Source organism: Musca autumnalis, unplaced genomic scaffold (genome assembly GCF_047663935.1).
Source record: "Musca autumnalis isolate F117 unplaced genomic scaffold, ASM4766393v1 scaffold_1, whole genome shotgun sequence".
NCBI classification, from domain to species: Eukaryota; Metazoa; Arthropoda; class Insecta; order Diptera; family Muscidae; genus Musca; species Musca autumnalis.
In genome coordinates this window covers 170,265,093-170,281,190 of record NW_027411644.1, presented here as the reverse complement: position 1 = coordinate 170,281,190, position 16,098 = coordinate 170,265,093, and the positions used below count along the sequence as shown (strand labels likewise).

Genomic DNA, 16,098 nt, shown 5'->3' with positions numbered 1-16,098 from the left:
CATTTGCAATATTAAACAATAAATTTGTAATTTGGCGTATGTTTTTTAAGACGAATTAAATTTACAAGAACTTCTTTGAACGTTTCAAATTCGATCAGATGGGCTGATGCATCTACCTTGGTAATTGTGATATGAGCAAAAATCAGCTGACTGCCATTTAAAACCTCCAAAAGGTATATCTAAATGCAATGAGATTTGTACTGGATTTATTAAATCCAGTCGAGAATTTACGACTAGTCTAAATGAGCTAAAACATCAGCTGACAGTTTATATCCTCGAAAAGCTAAGTGTAACCAGCAAATATTAACCCACTGGATCTATTAAACCCAGTGGGTTAACCTTCAATAGTGTAACCGGGGTATTAAGCACTTAAATCGAGATAACGCCCTTAATCATCGTATAAGGGTATAGTCTAAACGGGCTACAAACCAGACAGACCTAATCCTCCCTTTTTACACATCCCTGTGTGCATGTGTTAACATTTCAAAGTGAATACCACATGAATTTTCCGGTGTTTTGATAAACGGAAAATTTATTTTCCAGTTAAAATAACAAACAAAACTAAATTATCAGTTTAAAATAAATGTAAACCAAAAATATAGTGAATAAACAAATAAAAGTGTACGTTTTGTAATATTAAAATAACCAATATTTTCAAAATTGTTATCAGTGAAATTGCATAAACGGCATAAAAATGGTTGCTCTGAGAGTTTTAGGAGCAATTTTGAGAACAAATACGCGCCGATCTCTCCAGACCTATGGTGGTATGCGTTACTACAGCAGCGAAAAGTACGTAAGTTGTACAAAAATATGACATTGACTTTTTATTAGTTCCAATATCAATTGATAAAAGCAACTTTGTGTGGATCTTTAAAGAAAGCAGGTGCCAAAAATGAGATTTGTACAATTCCAACGTAAAAACGATGAGCGCCAACGTTTGGGTGTTGTATCCGAAGATGGTACTTCATTGGTGGAATTATCGAGTGGATCATGTGTTTCAAATGATATGATCACCTTCATCAAACAAAATTATTCTATTTCGGAATTGGAGGAGAAATTAAAGAATTTCCAAAGTGAAGAAATGAATGATTCCATTACCTTACTGCCACCCGTAACCAATCCGGAAAAGATTATGTGTATTGGTTTGAATTATCAAGATCATTGTGAGGAACAAAATAAAGAACCACCAAAACGTCCAATGTTCTTTAGTAAATTCAACAATACTTTGGTTGGGGCAAGGGGTAATGTTATTGCCCATAAAATAACAAATGTAAGTAAAATTAGTTGTGAATTTAGATTTTATTAAATCAATATTATATATAGTTGTGTTTGGGCCTCTATTTTTCATTGACTTTCACTTATTTAATGGTTGGAAGATACATTTCTGAGATGTGGGCCTTTATTCAAATTGATTGTTAAGAAGTTTTTTCGCTTACCACAATACCATAACAGCACGGAATGCTGTAGTAGTTCTTACAGAATTACTGATGTGACAGTGAGACAGTAACCTACCTCTTCCATTTATGCATTATAAGGTGAAACGGGTGTCCGGCATTCGGTCGGGATTTGACACTTCGACCTTTTGGACACAGGCAACGACTGCAAATTATTCTTGAAATTGTTTTGGAATTTGTGTCGGATATTTTTTAGTTTTATCCGTATGATATATTCATCTAAGGTACACTACTTTCCAGAAGAATAGACTATCATGGGCTTATATTGCTTTTGTTGTTGAATGAAAAAAAAAAAAAAAAAAAAACAGAAGAATTATCATATATGTATATTTGCATTTTAGAAACTCGATTGGGAAATTGAATTGGCTGTGATAATTGGAAAGAAATGCAAAGATGTTAGCCGTGAACAGGCTATGGATTGCGTCTTTGGTTACAGTGTTGCCCAGGATATTTCAGCACGAGACTGGCAAAAAGAACTTAACGGTGGCCAATTCTTAATTGGTAAATCTATGGATACATTTTTACCCATTGGCCCATCGATTGTACACAAAAGTCTTATTAAAGATCCACATGATCTAGAAATGGTGTGCAAAATAAATGGTGTCGAGAAACAACACGGTCACACCGGCAACATGATATATAAAATTGATGATATGATTAGCCGTTTGTCACAGTAAGTACCGTTTAATGCTCACATATTTATTCGAATATTAAAATTTTAATTGACATCTTTCTTGTAGGTCTATGACACTGCAACCTGGAGATATTTTGCTAACTGGCACTCCCAAAGGTGTTGGTATGCATCGTAATCCTCCAGAATATCTTAAGCCTGGGGATGTAATTGAAAGTGAAATCCAATGTTTGGGTAAATTGGTGAACAAAGTTGTAGCTCCTTAAATTTGAATGTGCCATGGTGTATAAATGCAACCACGTTAATCATGTTTATATATTTGTTAAAATCAATGTGCATTTATAAAATGTTAATCTATGTGCAATTCCCGTATGCATGTATATGTGTGCTATATTAAATAAAATTATGAATGAGTGATCAAAATATTCAAACTTTATTTTTATTTTGGATTCAATAAGACTTTCCAAAATATTTGATTCCAAATAATTGATTCCTCACTAGATTTTAATAAGGAAATATTCCATAATAAGGGAAAAGTCCAGTTTTTAAACTTTTCAAGTCAAACAAGCATGAAATATATATTTCATGATTTTGAACTGCTGCTGTGTATTAAGGTTGAGACAACCAGACCCTCGTAGGTCGATCTGTATTATTGGAATTTCTTCGGATGTGTATAGCGGATAGATCTTCCTCCACACAATGTAGTGTTTTGGATGTCTTATATGATGAGATGCCAGCTGGAATTGCTCATCGAAATAATGTTTTTAGACTCCATGTATGACCAAAATTCGTTTCAGACAATTTGGAGATGTTTTAGCCAATGGTGCGCATGATAACTCTCGAAGGCACTAACCGAATTGGTCATAACTTTGCATATGATAATAATACATTCCGACATAGTTCACGTTTGAATATGGACGAGATCTGTATACTTCTTCATGTACACCCCCCACAAAAAATTTGAAAAAGTACAGTGTAACAGCTCGTCTCGGATCGTTATGAATATTTTTGGAGTATGTACATACTTCCTCCGAAAACCTCAAAAAAAGTCCTATAGACGCTGAGGTTATGTCTCTGTCGGCAGAGCTGAATGATACTTTCTTTGTATATGGGGAGATTGTCGAAATTCATCGGACAGTTTAAATCATTTATATCAATATCCATGCCCAGTGCCCAATGTATGTATGTATTTTATATTAGTACTCTATTTTACAATCCCTGATTAATAATAATCGTATTTACTTCATAAAGCTATTTACAATTCTATTTAATATTTCGTTTGGACCACACTTTGTATTATAAAAATATACATCTGTTTCAGAAAATGGATTGGGAAATTGAATTGGCTGTGATAATTGGAAAGAAATGCAAAGATGTTAGCCGTGAACAGGCTATGGATTGCATCTTTGGTTACAGTGTTGCTCAGGATATTTCAGCCCGAGACTGGCAAAATCATCGTAACAGTGGTCAGTTTTTAATTGGCAAATCTATGGATACATTTTTACCCATTGGTCCATCGATTGTACACAAAAGCCTTATTAAAGATCCACACGACCTAGAAATGGTGTGCAAAATAAATGGTGTCGAGAAACAACACAGTAATACTAACAATATGATATATAAAATTGATGATATGATTAGTCGTTTGTCTCAGTAAGTATTAAGATTTAATGATTGAAGTTAATTTTGAAATTATAGATCTGTTACAGAACTATAAACATCTTCAAGACTTAAAAATTTCCTTCTAAGCTTGTGTTCGCGGGCATGCATATGGGCCTGTTGCAGAACTCCAATTTATTTAGTAAAATATTGTAGATTCTTGCAGGTTCTAGAACAGGCATTATGTGTGTGTTCCCGTAAAACTGTTCAAATTTTTAGAATTTTTTAAAATAATAGATTATTCTAGATTCTAGAACGGATAATATATTAATATTTATTTTCTTATTTTTTGAAGATCAATGACACTACAACCTGGAGATATTCTACTAACTGGCACACCCAAAGGTGTTGGCATGTATCGCAATCCACCAGAATACTTAAAAGTAGGTGATGTAATTGAAAGTGAAATCCAATGTTTGGGTAAATTGGTGAACAAAGTTGTTGCTCCCTAAATAAAATTCCGTAACCTTTAAGTGATATGCATCATGTTCAATTTGTATATATGTATGATATGTTTCTTTGTTTAGTTTTTATTTCCAAAGTAGGTAGCAAATTTTAAGGGTTTTAATGTGAATTTTTAAAATGTTTTTCGGTTTAAGATGCATATAAATGTCGAATACGCAATAAAATTATGGAATATTTAACAAATTATTAACAGTTGAAAATAATTTTTGGGAAGAATTATATAAAACATTTGGACTCGGCTCGAAATATGGACCAAAACAGCTTCCATCTTTCATATACGTTGTAAACCTCCACAATCTATTGAGGCAAATGTATCATTTATATCTACAAAATTGTGCCGAAAAAAGGTAAGAATTAATATGGGCATATGAGGGAATTAATTACAACAATTTGCTTTAAAATGCTTATAAAAACAATAGGTTTGTCCTTGTACTTTCTCAGTAAATATTACTCAGTAACTTCTTTTTAGAGAGTAAAGCATTTTATACTCTTTCAAAGGAAAAAAATAAAAAAGTAAAAAGACAACATTCAGTAAAAATTTTCAATTTGATTAATATTTACGATTATGATATTTGAATAAGTGTGTCTGCGTACACGATAATTTGTAATAATTATTACAAATTATTACTGAATGTTGTTTTTTTACACAAATGTTCAGTAAAAGAGAATGAATTGAGAAACTTGTTTTGAAATTTTTATTACTGAGAACTTATAATTTTTACTCAAGGAAATTTGTTCAGTAACATTTTGTAGCTTTAGGCAGTTGTCAAAAGTTTGAAATATTCAAATATCATAATCAATATTTTAAACTTTTGACAACTGCCTAAAGCTACAAAATGTTACTACTGAACAAAATTCCTTCAGTAAAAATTATAAGTTCTCAGTAATAAAAATTTCAAAACAAGTTTCTCAATTCATTCTCTTTTACTGAACATTTGTGTAAAAAAACAACATTCAGTAATAATTTGTAATAATTATTACAAATTATCGAGAACGCAGACACACTTAATAAAAAATATTCATTTATATAAAAATAATTTGAAAAAGAAAAAAGACTTTGTCAGGTGTGGGGTTCGAACCCACGCTCTCTCTCTCTCTCTCGAGAACCAGAGATTAAATCCTCATAGAGATAAAATCAGCAATCAGCTCGTTGCTCGTTGAAGACATTGGAGGTAGGGAGTCAGTAGGTTGGGTTATGGGATGTGACTACGCCACTCAGAGACCTTCCGGTCCATTGTGGTCTTCCTAAGATATAAGGAAGGTTTGTATTAGAGCTTTTTGCTGTTCGTTCGTTCATATTTTTTATATAGCTTTGGCATTTTTTGCGACCAAATTTGGGAAAATGGTCAGGATTACTGAAACCCTATTTTCCCAATTACATATATTTGGTAAGAAAGCTACTAATAATTTCGAAAAATTACCACGAATCATTTAAACGATAGGAATGTGATAAATATACAAAAACATTATGAAGCCTCCTATATATGGTTGACAGTAGCGGGGTTTGGATAAATGGCATTTATGGGTTCAGGCATATAAGAACAATATTTGTCACTCAATATCTTCCACTCATATACGATACTAAATACCCTAGTGTAGATGAATTGGGCAAATACCCAAGGTGTATGTAACATATGGGTAGGGATCTGATGCGTTCGCCCTTATTTATAAATAAAATGTTGCTTTATTTTACTCCTATATACAAATAATCACTAATTGTAGTCTCTAGATCTCAAATCCATTAGGTACTAACAGAAAAAATTTACAGAAAGATAAATATAGGTCAAATTTAATCAAGATTACCGGAAAGCTTTACTATGGGGAATTATCACCGGATTTCAACAAAGCACTTACGGATTTGTTTGGACACTTGAACAAGTTAAAGAAATAAAAAATATTACGTTCTGCTAAAGTGTTAACTTTCTTTTGACTAGTAAAATTGTGGGTTATTTTATTAAATCCTCATTTTTTCTCTAATGAAGCTTTCGAAGTCCTAATATTTTATCGATTTTAATTCACCACTAAATACCAAAAAAATTTCATTTATATTTTATGTTTTATTTATTCAACAAAAGGACAAAATTAACATTCGGTTACACTTTAAATGGTTTACTTTTGGTAGCAAAGAATTCATCACGCTTATGATAGGGAGCATAAACATCATCGACCCAATTCTTTGGTTTTCGCCAATAACTTGTTACCATTTTATCCAGTAACCAACTTTGTGTAGAATTTGTGAATACATGTTGACGCAAACGACGTCTACGTTCAGGCGACTTGGAGAATAATTTCTTTTGGCGACCGGTGTATGTACGGATCCAGGCACCCCAATCAAGGCGGCGGAAACGTTTTATAACAGCCTTTACACTTTTGCGTTTTCCCTTATTAAGGGAAAATTTCGTAACTCCACGAGTTTGTTGTGTCTGCAATGCCAATGGTTGCTGGAGGACGTTACCATTAATGGATGGAAGGGATAATTTCGGGAAAACTGTGCTGCAGCTAACACCAGCGTTGCTCTTAACTTGTAATGAAGAAAATGCACACTTTTGCAAGGGTGTTCCTAAAACTGTGGCACATGAAGCGCTACACCTCAGTGCTGTAATAAAGAAAAGGGACAATGTGATAAAATATTCATTTAATATTCCAAATAGTACTTTACCATTTCCAATTAAAGAACGCAACATTTTTATTTAGGAAGTTGATTTTTTCTAAATAGTTTATCCTCCAAGTCACATAACCAAAACTAAAATTGCGTGGAGAGTAATGGGAGAGAAAAGAGCCACAAAAACTGTCAAACAAATATGTTTACCTTTTGTGATTATTTTGATATTTCGTTATGTGAGCACCTTAATTTTTTCGGATATTACACGAACCGGTTCACTTAACCCAAATTGATCTTCTTTATATAAGATAAATTATGTGAATACTTGCAATAATTAATAAACACATAATACAGCTAAATATCTGTTTATGAGCCAATTTGTAGTATTACAAATATCGCGTACACCTTTTTCGGGTTTCAATCGGTTTTATTATGAACCGAAACAAACATGTGTGAGCAACATTTAATTTTTGACATATGCAGTTGTCATTACTTTTTTTGTTGATTTGACAATTATTTTTCGTTTCTCTCTGTAGTTATTCTGCTGCTCTTGGTCAAGTTTGATTACGGGAAGAGATTTCCTATACGAAAAAAGAGGATTAAGCCGGTCCAAACAAAATTGATTAACATAGAAAATTACAGAATATCTGCCTAAAGAATCATGTATCGTTTGGCCTTGAGGGAGCCTTGCAAAAGTGCTCTGCAGGTGAGTTATTAACGCTGACGTCTTCTTTGCTAGACACACTCACAGCCAGCATGTGTGTAGCATTGTGCAAAAACATAACCATTGCGCCCCTCACCTTTCTTGCCCATGTTTGGCTGTGTGGTGGCACTCACAAAATATCGAAAATTAGTCGTACTGTTATGTCACCATTGGATTTGGAACTGTAGCATTTCCAAATTATTACGTTTAGGATATCTATTGCAGGAGTTATTACCAATGAAAATTTAACGAGAAATGAAGATATGTTGTGATATAAAACTGAGTGGTTACAGCGTGCAAATCATGTTGTTCTTGTTGCCGTTGTATAGGCTTTTTCTTTTCTATGACCAATGTGAGTGAAGTACCAGCTGATGCCATCGCTTATATTGGCAGTTGACATTGATCCAAATAACAAGCATTAATGAACATGCAGTAGTTTCTACATCTATTGCGTCCAAACTGAAAGTGGTTGTCTAGTTCCATAAAAGGGATTCAAGCCATTCTTGAATATGTATGTATAAGTGGTAATGTCTGTAGCATGACAAGATAATTAGGTTTTAGGGAATAAGTCGAGGTGCAACATGCGGGTGTTATGGTACTTAAAGTATATTGCGAATTAGGTAGAACTCTAATTAAATTACAGTTTATGGATGCATTTTTAGCATTTTGCTTTTTTGAAACTAGGCACAAACTTTCCATATCTAGCTTTGCATCTAAGAGCATTTTCCGATTCCAATGTTTGAAGGTGGAACGTTTTGAACACAGCATCATATGCTGTTACGACAACAACAACCATTTCCTATAGGTAGTTGAAGCATGCTGAAATGATGTTTAGGAGAGGAAAAGCTTTAGAAATTGATCGAGATTATTGCACGGATTAACTTAAATTCAATCAACATACCATTTTCAAAGAATCTGACGATACGGAAGTCAGCCATCTCCATACAATTTCATAGTCTCCGGCATAATTCATATGTATTACATATTTTAACAAATCATTTCAATTTCAATGGATAATGAAATTAAAGACAAGAAAATATAATGTCTTGACAACGAATAACGGTACCGATCGATTTCAGGCATTGTAGAGTTTTAGTAGCATTTTCTGAATTAGATATAATATGGCATTTAGGGGTTTCAGTGGTCAACAATCTTCTCTACCAAAAATGGTGGACATGGGTCAAAGTTTTGAAATAGCCCCCATATAACGATACAGCCCGATTTCAGAGTTTTTAGCTACATTTTCTGACCGAATTAACTATAATTTAGGGTTCCTAATGGTCAAAATACTTTATAGCTCCTATATAACTTTAACATCCGATTTGAAGTATTTTGAAGTTTTGATCGATATATTCGAACCAAAATGGATGTAGATTGGTATTAGGACTCCCAGTGGTCAAATGGCTTCTCCACCAAAAAATGTGGATATAGATCCACGTTTTGGAATAGTTCCCACATCACCGGTACCACCCGAGTTCAAGTATTTTGAAGTTTTTATGTACATTTGGTCAGAATATTTCATTACGAAGGGTGTAATAAGTTCGGTCCGGCCGAACCTGACGCTTTTTGGCTGGAACTTACGATAATTCTCGAACAGATCAACCAATTTGGTCCTAAATTTGACCTCCATAATATGTTGTCCAAACTAAAATTTGGTCAGGTTCGAATATGGACTTTATTGGTCCACTAGTTCGGGTACCTCCCACACAAAACTTTACAAAAGTGGAGTTTAATGCCGGTTCTCTAATAGTTTTTAAGTTTTTTTTGCAAAAGGTTGTCTCCGCGGCCCCTACAACAATTTTTTTCATTATACTTCCTGATATAATGGCCCAAAATCTCTATAAAAAATATGCCAGTACCAACTAAAATAACTGATGAGCACGATTACTTGTGAACTGAATATGCAATTTGGCTGAAGTTCCAAGAAGTTCTACATCGGACAACAACTTCGGCTACCTCCCTCGCAAAAGTTCAAAATTTTGTGCAGTTTAAGAGCTGGTTTAGAATATTTACAGACATTTTTCTTTGTGCAAGTCCATGATTCCTGATATAATGGTCCAAAATCGTTCAAAATAAGAAGTGACTCTCATTAAAAAACTATATCGCATAACTCCTTCTGGTACCTCCCTCACAAAAGTTTAATATTTTCGCATAAATGCAGTTAAAAAGGTCCATGATTATTGGTCACCGAATAATTTAGATCTTTAGTACGTTTAGACTTACAAAATCCACTAAATATCCTTCAGTGACTAACTAAAATTTTAGGGAACAAATTTTTATTATGAATGATACCATAGATAAAAGTCTCAATTCGCACAGACTGACATCTGACCCGTTGTTTTAACTGTTTGACAACCTAAGTTTTTTTTTCCTGAAATGAATCCATAGGTCTACTTTAAATTAAGGTACGCATGACAAAACTGTGAGGATGGGGTATGTGTGGACAGTTTTTGGTGTATGACATTTGTGTGGAATGTTAAACTGCTATTTATTTGATATTACAGCCTAGCTCTGCGCAAGTACAGTAACAGGTGTCATTCAGCTTTACTATTGCATTTCCTGTGGGTTTCAAGAAGATCTTCCAGCGAATAAGGTTCACTATTTTGTTGTCAATTCAAAGTTTGAGATCATAAGGAAGATAATGGTTTTCCAGTTAGACAGTAAGAAGCATGTAAAAATGACTGAAACTCAGAAAACTCCTCCTAATATGGTTAATATTATTAATATGGTGATATTCTAAAATTCTAGATATTCTAAAATTTCAGTAAAAAAAAACTCCATAAATAAATGCCCGATAATAACGTTCTTTTATTAAAATAAAATGTTCTTCAATTATCACCGATTTTTTCACTTCAGAGAACTCTGCAACATCAAACTCGCAGACAATATAGCAACAGTAATGGCTTACCACCAAATGTACGGGAGGCCGGTTTTGGTAAAGTCATTGTATTATTGACACCATTTGCTATTGTTGGCGGTGCGATATCATATGCGAAGTATAGTATAAATGAAAATTAACATTCAATATTGTGGTTACTGATTTTACTTTCATTCCATAGATACGACAAAGATTTTCGAAAAACACTCGAACAAAACGTGCCCGGTGCTGAGTCGCTTATAAAAGTCGCTTTACAAGAAGAAAATCCATTCAAAGGTATTAACGATCAAATCGATAGTGTTAAAAAACAATTTGACAGCGTATCCAAGACAATTGGTAATGCTACATCAACTGTGACTGGTTTGTTCGGTGGTTCGGAAAAGGATAAGGAACAACCTAAGAGTAAGTTAAATGAAGAAAAACGAATGATTAGGAAAAGTATAATTAAAAATATTTTATTTTTGCAGAAGTAGAAGAAGTTAAAAGCAAAGCCCCTGTTCAAAAAGCCGTAAGTAATTTTGAAAAGATAATAAAATTAAAATCATAAATAAATAATTGTGATTATTGTTTACAGACACCTGCTCCAACAGCTAGCAAAACTGCTGAACCAAAACCTGCTGCTAAAGTTAGTGAACCAACCCCAAAACCTGCTCCCAAACCTGTTGAACCTTTACCCTCTGATGTATTAGAATTGCAACATGCTGTGGAAGTTGCGGCTTCTGTGGCTGTACAAGAATACAACAAGGCCATTGATATTTTGAAGAAGTACAAGCATTTCAAAATTTTTCTTTTTTAAATAAATTAAACATTTTTTATTTCTTTCTTAGCTTCAATAATGATGTTCGCCGCATTGTTGATCAAGCTGTTGATAATGTTGATGCTTTAACATGGAACACCTTAAGGAATAGGACAAGTGCTCGAGATTCTTCTGTGTCTACAGCAGAAAAATTGGCTCGTGAGGCTTTAGAAAAAATTGGTAAATTTTAAAACGTTTTCTTTTGAAGATTCTTTTCATAAGTTTATGTGGATCTTTTTTTCATTAGAAAGATGTGAAATTGCTTTGGCGAAGGCTGCAAAACCTGATAACCATGAGCAAATATTGGCTGCTAGGCAAAAAATTAAGACTTTGGTTGATCACATTAACACAGTGAAGGATGAACTTTATAAGAATAAAGATCTTGCTAGTATGTCGGAAAAATACTGGAGAAATGTAAGTGGATTAGAAAAGTATCTCACTTTTAATATACATTATAAATCTTGCAATTCTTGTTTCATTTTCAGGTTGAGAAAGCTCGTAACTATTTCGTAGAAGAGATTGAATCAATTTTCCCCGGCTTGAATTTGGCGGAGAAGAAATTGCTGTTGTCTTCCGAAGATCTTGATTTGTTCATTACCCATGCATATTCGCATGTCTTGGCGTTGCAAAAGGAATTGCAACGTCTGCAAACAGATGGTGAATTGCGTTTGAAACGTGCCATTGATGCTATGCGCGGTGACAGTGAATCCGAAGCCGTTAAGGCTCAACTGGAATATATGTTGGAAGCTGAAAAGCGTAAATTGGCCATTGAAAACCAAAAGAAAATTCTACAAATACGTGCCGATGCTGAAAGGCAATTACGCCAGCATTTGAAGCAACAGGCTGAAGCTCATATGGACCATTTGAAGGATGCCATTAGCATGAGGGAGAGTGAATTGAAACGTAACTATTCCAAGGAATTAGAAGATAAATTGGCCACTGAAAAGGCAAATTATAAATTGCAATTGGCTGCTATGCTGGGAAAATTACGTGGCATGGATGCTGCCTTGCAAGGTAAGAGAATTTGAAGGAGAATTGTGTGTTAACAATTTTACCAGATAATTCAATATAATTATTATTTAAATGCTGCCTAAAGAAATTGATGCTGAATTAAGAGGTAGTATTTATTTTATATTATAAAAAGAAAACAATTTGTAGTAATGTTTGAATTATTTGCAATATCAAAATTATTTTCTTTTATTATTTAATAACATATCAACAAAAACATTTGCATCTCTAATTAAAGCCCGTGCTGAATCTGAACGTTCAGCGCATCAAGCCCAGGCCTTGTGGGCTGCCTGTCAAGCCCTATGGTCAACTGTTAGGACTGGCGAACCCGGTGAAGATTGGAAAAACAAATTGCGCCCATTGAAGAAAGAAATTAAGGCCATAACTAAAGTTGCTGGTAAGTATGCAGAACAAAAAATAAAATAAAAATAAATAAAAGAAATATAACAAATAAATGAAATAAAATAAAATGAAACAAATAAAAAGAAAAAAAATAAATAAAATATAAAATAATTAATAAAAAAAAAAAAATAAATAAAATTAATAAAATCTATATATATAAAAATGGTGTAAAAAATGTATAGTAATTCATAAAATGAGAACGGCTAGGCCGATTTCTGTAAAATTTTTTGTCAGTTATTCGTATTTTCGAGGAGAAGGTCTTTACGGAAGAAAATTTTGGAAAATCTCTCTGGAAAAGTCGGAAAATTGGAAAAATCGAAAATTGAGTTTTTGTATGAAATTTTATTCCTTAATAGCGAGACGAAGTTCGCCGGGTCCGCTAGTAATAAATAAATTAAAACAAATAAAAATGAAAAAATTAATATTTAATTATTTTTTATATTATTTATTTCATTTGTTTACTTTTTTATTTACTTATATTATTCATTTTATCTATTAATAAAAAATAAAATTAAATAAAACACATAAAATAACTAAAAGAAATAAATGAAATTAATAAAAAATAAATAAAATAAGTAAAATAATAGTTTGTTTCTGTAAGACGATTCGAATTCAAATTCGTCTTGGTGAAACATAAATAAATAAAATAAATTAAAAAAATAAATAAAAAATATAATTTCTCGAAAAATTCTATCATCCTGTAAATTGAAAAAATTATATCATCAAAAAAACTCTTTTATTTTCTTCTATAGAGGGCGATGAATTGGTGGCTGTAGTCATACAAAATCTACCAAAAGAGGCCCAAGAACGTGGTGTATTCCCCGAAGACGCTTTGCGTGAACGTTTCCTAAATGTTGAACGTGTGGCACGTAAATTAGCCCTGGTTCCTGCGGAAGGAGCCAGCCTACCAAAGTATATGTTGTCCTATCTACAATCCCTATTCATTTTGACACCTGATGATCCCATTTCTCAAGATGAACTACAAAACAAGAAATTCGACTATAGTAAATTGGATACTTATGACATCTTGAACAGAGCTAGGTAAACTACATAAACACGTACCTCAAAAGCAATTTACCTAAAATCACCTCTTCTATTATTCCTCAGATATTTCGTTGATCGTGGCGATTTAATGATGGCCCTGAAATACATGAATCTTTTGCAAGGTGCTCCACGTAAAATTGCCAGCGACTGGTTAAAGGAAACTCGTTTGCTATTGGAAACCCAACAAGCTGCCAATACTCTGATGGCTCATGCTGCCGCCAGTGGTCTGTTGTATTTGTAAATTTTGTTTTAATTTAAACTGTACTTTAACATTTAATTAAATTTTCAAACGATAATGGAAACAATGTTTACAAGTTGAAAGCTTAAACATCTGTCAAAGTTGTACTTTTTCACGATCACAAATCAAAACAATGCCGTAATTATTACTATTATTAAATGAATGTATGAGGATACCCCAAAAAGGATTGTTTTAAGTTATTTCACACACACACATATACAGACTTTTGATTATTAAGTACAATATCTTTGGAAAAGATTTGTGAGACACTTTAATTTAAAAAATAGAGACATGAAAATAATAAAAATAAAAGATATAAATTATAAAAAAACTAAATGAGTTGCCAAGATTATGATGATCGTTTGGATTAAGAAGGTAAGGTGGTATTCTTTTACATAGTTACCGATCAGTAATTAGCTTATGTATGTGTTTTGTTTATAAACAACCGTTATGTATTCTGTCTGTCACATCCACAATAGAAAGGGGAGCATTTCAGGAGTTTCTCAATTCTTCCCCTCTTGCTTGACTATAACGGGACTTTTTAGATTAAGTTGGGTAAACGTGTGACATATCGTCTTAGGTAGTGACCAGATAAGTATAGCGCTGGCAGAGCAGGTTGATATCTACAGGTGTTACACGGTGACTGAGGATCATCTCACCAGAAAATCTCCTCATTATTGTCTCCATTGTTGCTGTGGATTCGTTCATACGACAACAATGACCCACACACATTGTTGTCGTAATAATGAATACGCGACTCCGCCGCAGATGCAACACTTAACACCAGCCGTTGCGGTTCCAAATCCCTGAAAATACATCCTTTTCGCAATTTTATTGCAATGGACTCCGAGGTAAGATCGAGAAAATAGTGGATTTTATGAGTTGGAAGATTATCATGGTCACGGCGTGGCAGAAAACCAAGCTCAACAACAACTGCAGCTTTGTGCTGTGTACAACGTACTGAGGAAGGATTGCACCTGAAGTTGAGGTGGGGGATTAGATTTCCTATTGCACCAGTCTGTTCAATGCATCGTTAGCATAGCTCTAATGAACCGTACATGGAATGTATGGGGGTTCCCGTCAGGTGTGGATCTGCCGAGGTAGAGTTGCTTAACGTATACATGCCGCCGATAAACAGCTGTACTCGTGGTTATAGGCCCAATTCAGCGATTATGACAAAGCTAATTGGTTTAGTTTCAGAAAGTTCACTAATCACCGCTTCTGAGATTTGCCCAACCTCTCCTCATGTTGGGGTAGCCATATAACTGCAGAAGAGGGACCAAATTTCCCAGCAGAGCCGGTGGGATAAGCATCGTCGAGCCAACCCCAGTGGACCTTAAGTCGGGGGCTGGGGCTGGAATTTAACCGGTAGGTCGGTGAGTATATGGAGAACAAGGGGCTAAATCATTCGAAGGGTTCCAACATTGGAGCCGGGATAAGTGAATTGTGGGCAACGGGTAAGTGACTCTCTCAGCCAGGCAAGAAGGAAGAAGAAGGACCTCAGTCTCCTTTGGTGACGTTACGCTGACTGATTCGAAGATGTGCGTAAATTATTTAAAACGACAGTTTGTCGAGCAATGCGGAAGTGACAGGGCGAAGAACACAGTACAACGTCGGATTAGATCTCTTCCAGCAGAGGAGGAACTACCACAATTTACAATGGATTATGTTGCGAATGCCATCAGGAACGCTAATTCATCCAAAGCATAATGCTGAAACAGCTGAATGACCCGGGATTCGAGTATCTCATCAAAGTTCAACATTGGATAATCACAGGTAACTTCGATGATGTCGTTTGTGTAAGGATGACCCCCTATTTGACTGATATTACCACCTTTTCTACGCGAGGAATGTGAAAATATCAGCCACTAAATCTACGGCCGCTTTGTTCACCACATGGACGACAGAGGTCATAACAGAGTTGAATATCATAGGTTAGGTTAGGTTTAGGATGCGTAACTGCCGTGCTAGCAGTTACTCCACTCGGAGACCTTGTGGTCCATTGTGATCATCCTGACTGTTGAAGTGTGTGTGTTGTGGTGATGATGATGATGTTACTGTGATTCGATGAGGTGTATGGTTGGGTATTGATTTATAGATGGAGAGTGCGGCTATGTGTATTGTTGAAGAGTTGTATCGGCTATGGATTTGATGGATGGATGATGGATGGTGTTGAAAAGAGTGAGATTTGTAGACTAAGGACGAGATTTTAGATGCA

General features: G+C 34.3%; 3 protein-coding genes across 5 annotated transcripts; 2 read left to right on the top strand and 1 right to left on the bottom strand.

Moving 5' to 3' along the window:
- Positions 1-452: 452 nt before the first annotated feature.
- LOC141388717 (oxaloacetate tautomerase Fahd2a, mitochondrial) lies at positions 453-4,392 on the top strand. 2 transcript variants are annotated; one of them, XM_073958898.1, is made up of 4 exons: positions 453-789; positions 877-1,270; positions 3,407-3,738; positions 4,040-4,392. In XM_073958898.1, the coding sequence occupies exons 1-4, from the start codon at positions 695-697 to the stop codon at positions 4,194-4,196; spliced, it is 978 nt and encodes a 325-aa protein (XP_073814999.1). In that variant the 5' UTR covers positions 453-694; the 3' UTR covers positions 4,197-4,392. The 2 variants fall into 2 exon arrangements, with proteins under 2 accessions (XP_073814999.1, XP_073814998.1); XM_073958897.1 differs by lacking the exons at positions 3,407-3,738; positions 4,040-4,392 and adding exons at positions 1,796-2,127; positions 2,195-2,508 and having other exon boundaries at positions 465-789.
- Positions 4,393-6,246: 1,854 nt separating this feature from the next.
- mRpL35 (mitochondrial ribosomal protein L35) lies at positions 6,247-7,005 on the bottom strand. The gene is made up of 2 exons (XM_073958896.1): positions 6,869-7,005; positions 6,247-6,805 (listed from the first exon to the last, which is right to left on the bottom strand). Exons 1-2 carry the CDS (start codon positions 6,891-6,893, stop codon positions 6,303-6,305), a joined length of 528 nt encoding a protein of 175 aa, XP_073814997.1. The 5' UTR covers positions 6,894-7,005; the 3' UTR covers positions 6,247-6,302.
- A 258-nt stretch (positions 7,006-7,263) lies between these two features.
- Mitofilin (inner membrane mitochondrial protein mitofilin) lies at positions 7,264-14,211 on the top strand. Of its 2 annotated transcripts, XM_073958894.1 has the most exons (12): positions 7,315-7,517; positions 10,371-10,510; positions 10,574-10,794; positions 10,860-10,900; positions 10,967-11,157; positions 11,220-11,368; positions 11,436-11,602; positions 11,674-12,202; positions 12,285-12,305; positions 12,435-12,593; positions 13,351-13,639; positions 13,706-14,211. In XM_073958894.1, exons 1-12 carry the CDS (start codon positions 7,473-7,475, stop codon positions 13,881-13,883), a joined length of 2,130 nt encoding a protein of 709 aa, XP_073814995.1. In that variant the 5' UTR covers positions 7,315-7,472; the 3' UTR covers positions 13,884-14,211. The 2 variants fall into 2 exon arrangements, with proteins under 2 accessions (XP_073814996.1, XP_073814995.1); XM_073958895.1 differs by lacking the exon at positions 12,285-12,305 and having other exon boundaries at positions 7,264-7,517.
- Positions 14,212-16,098: the final 1,887 nt, after the last annotated feature.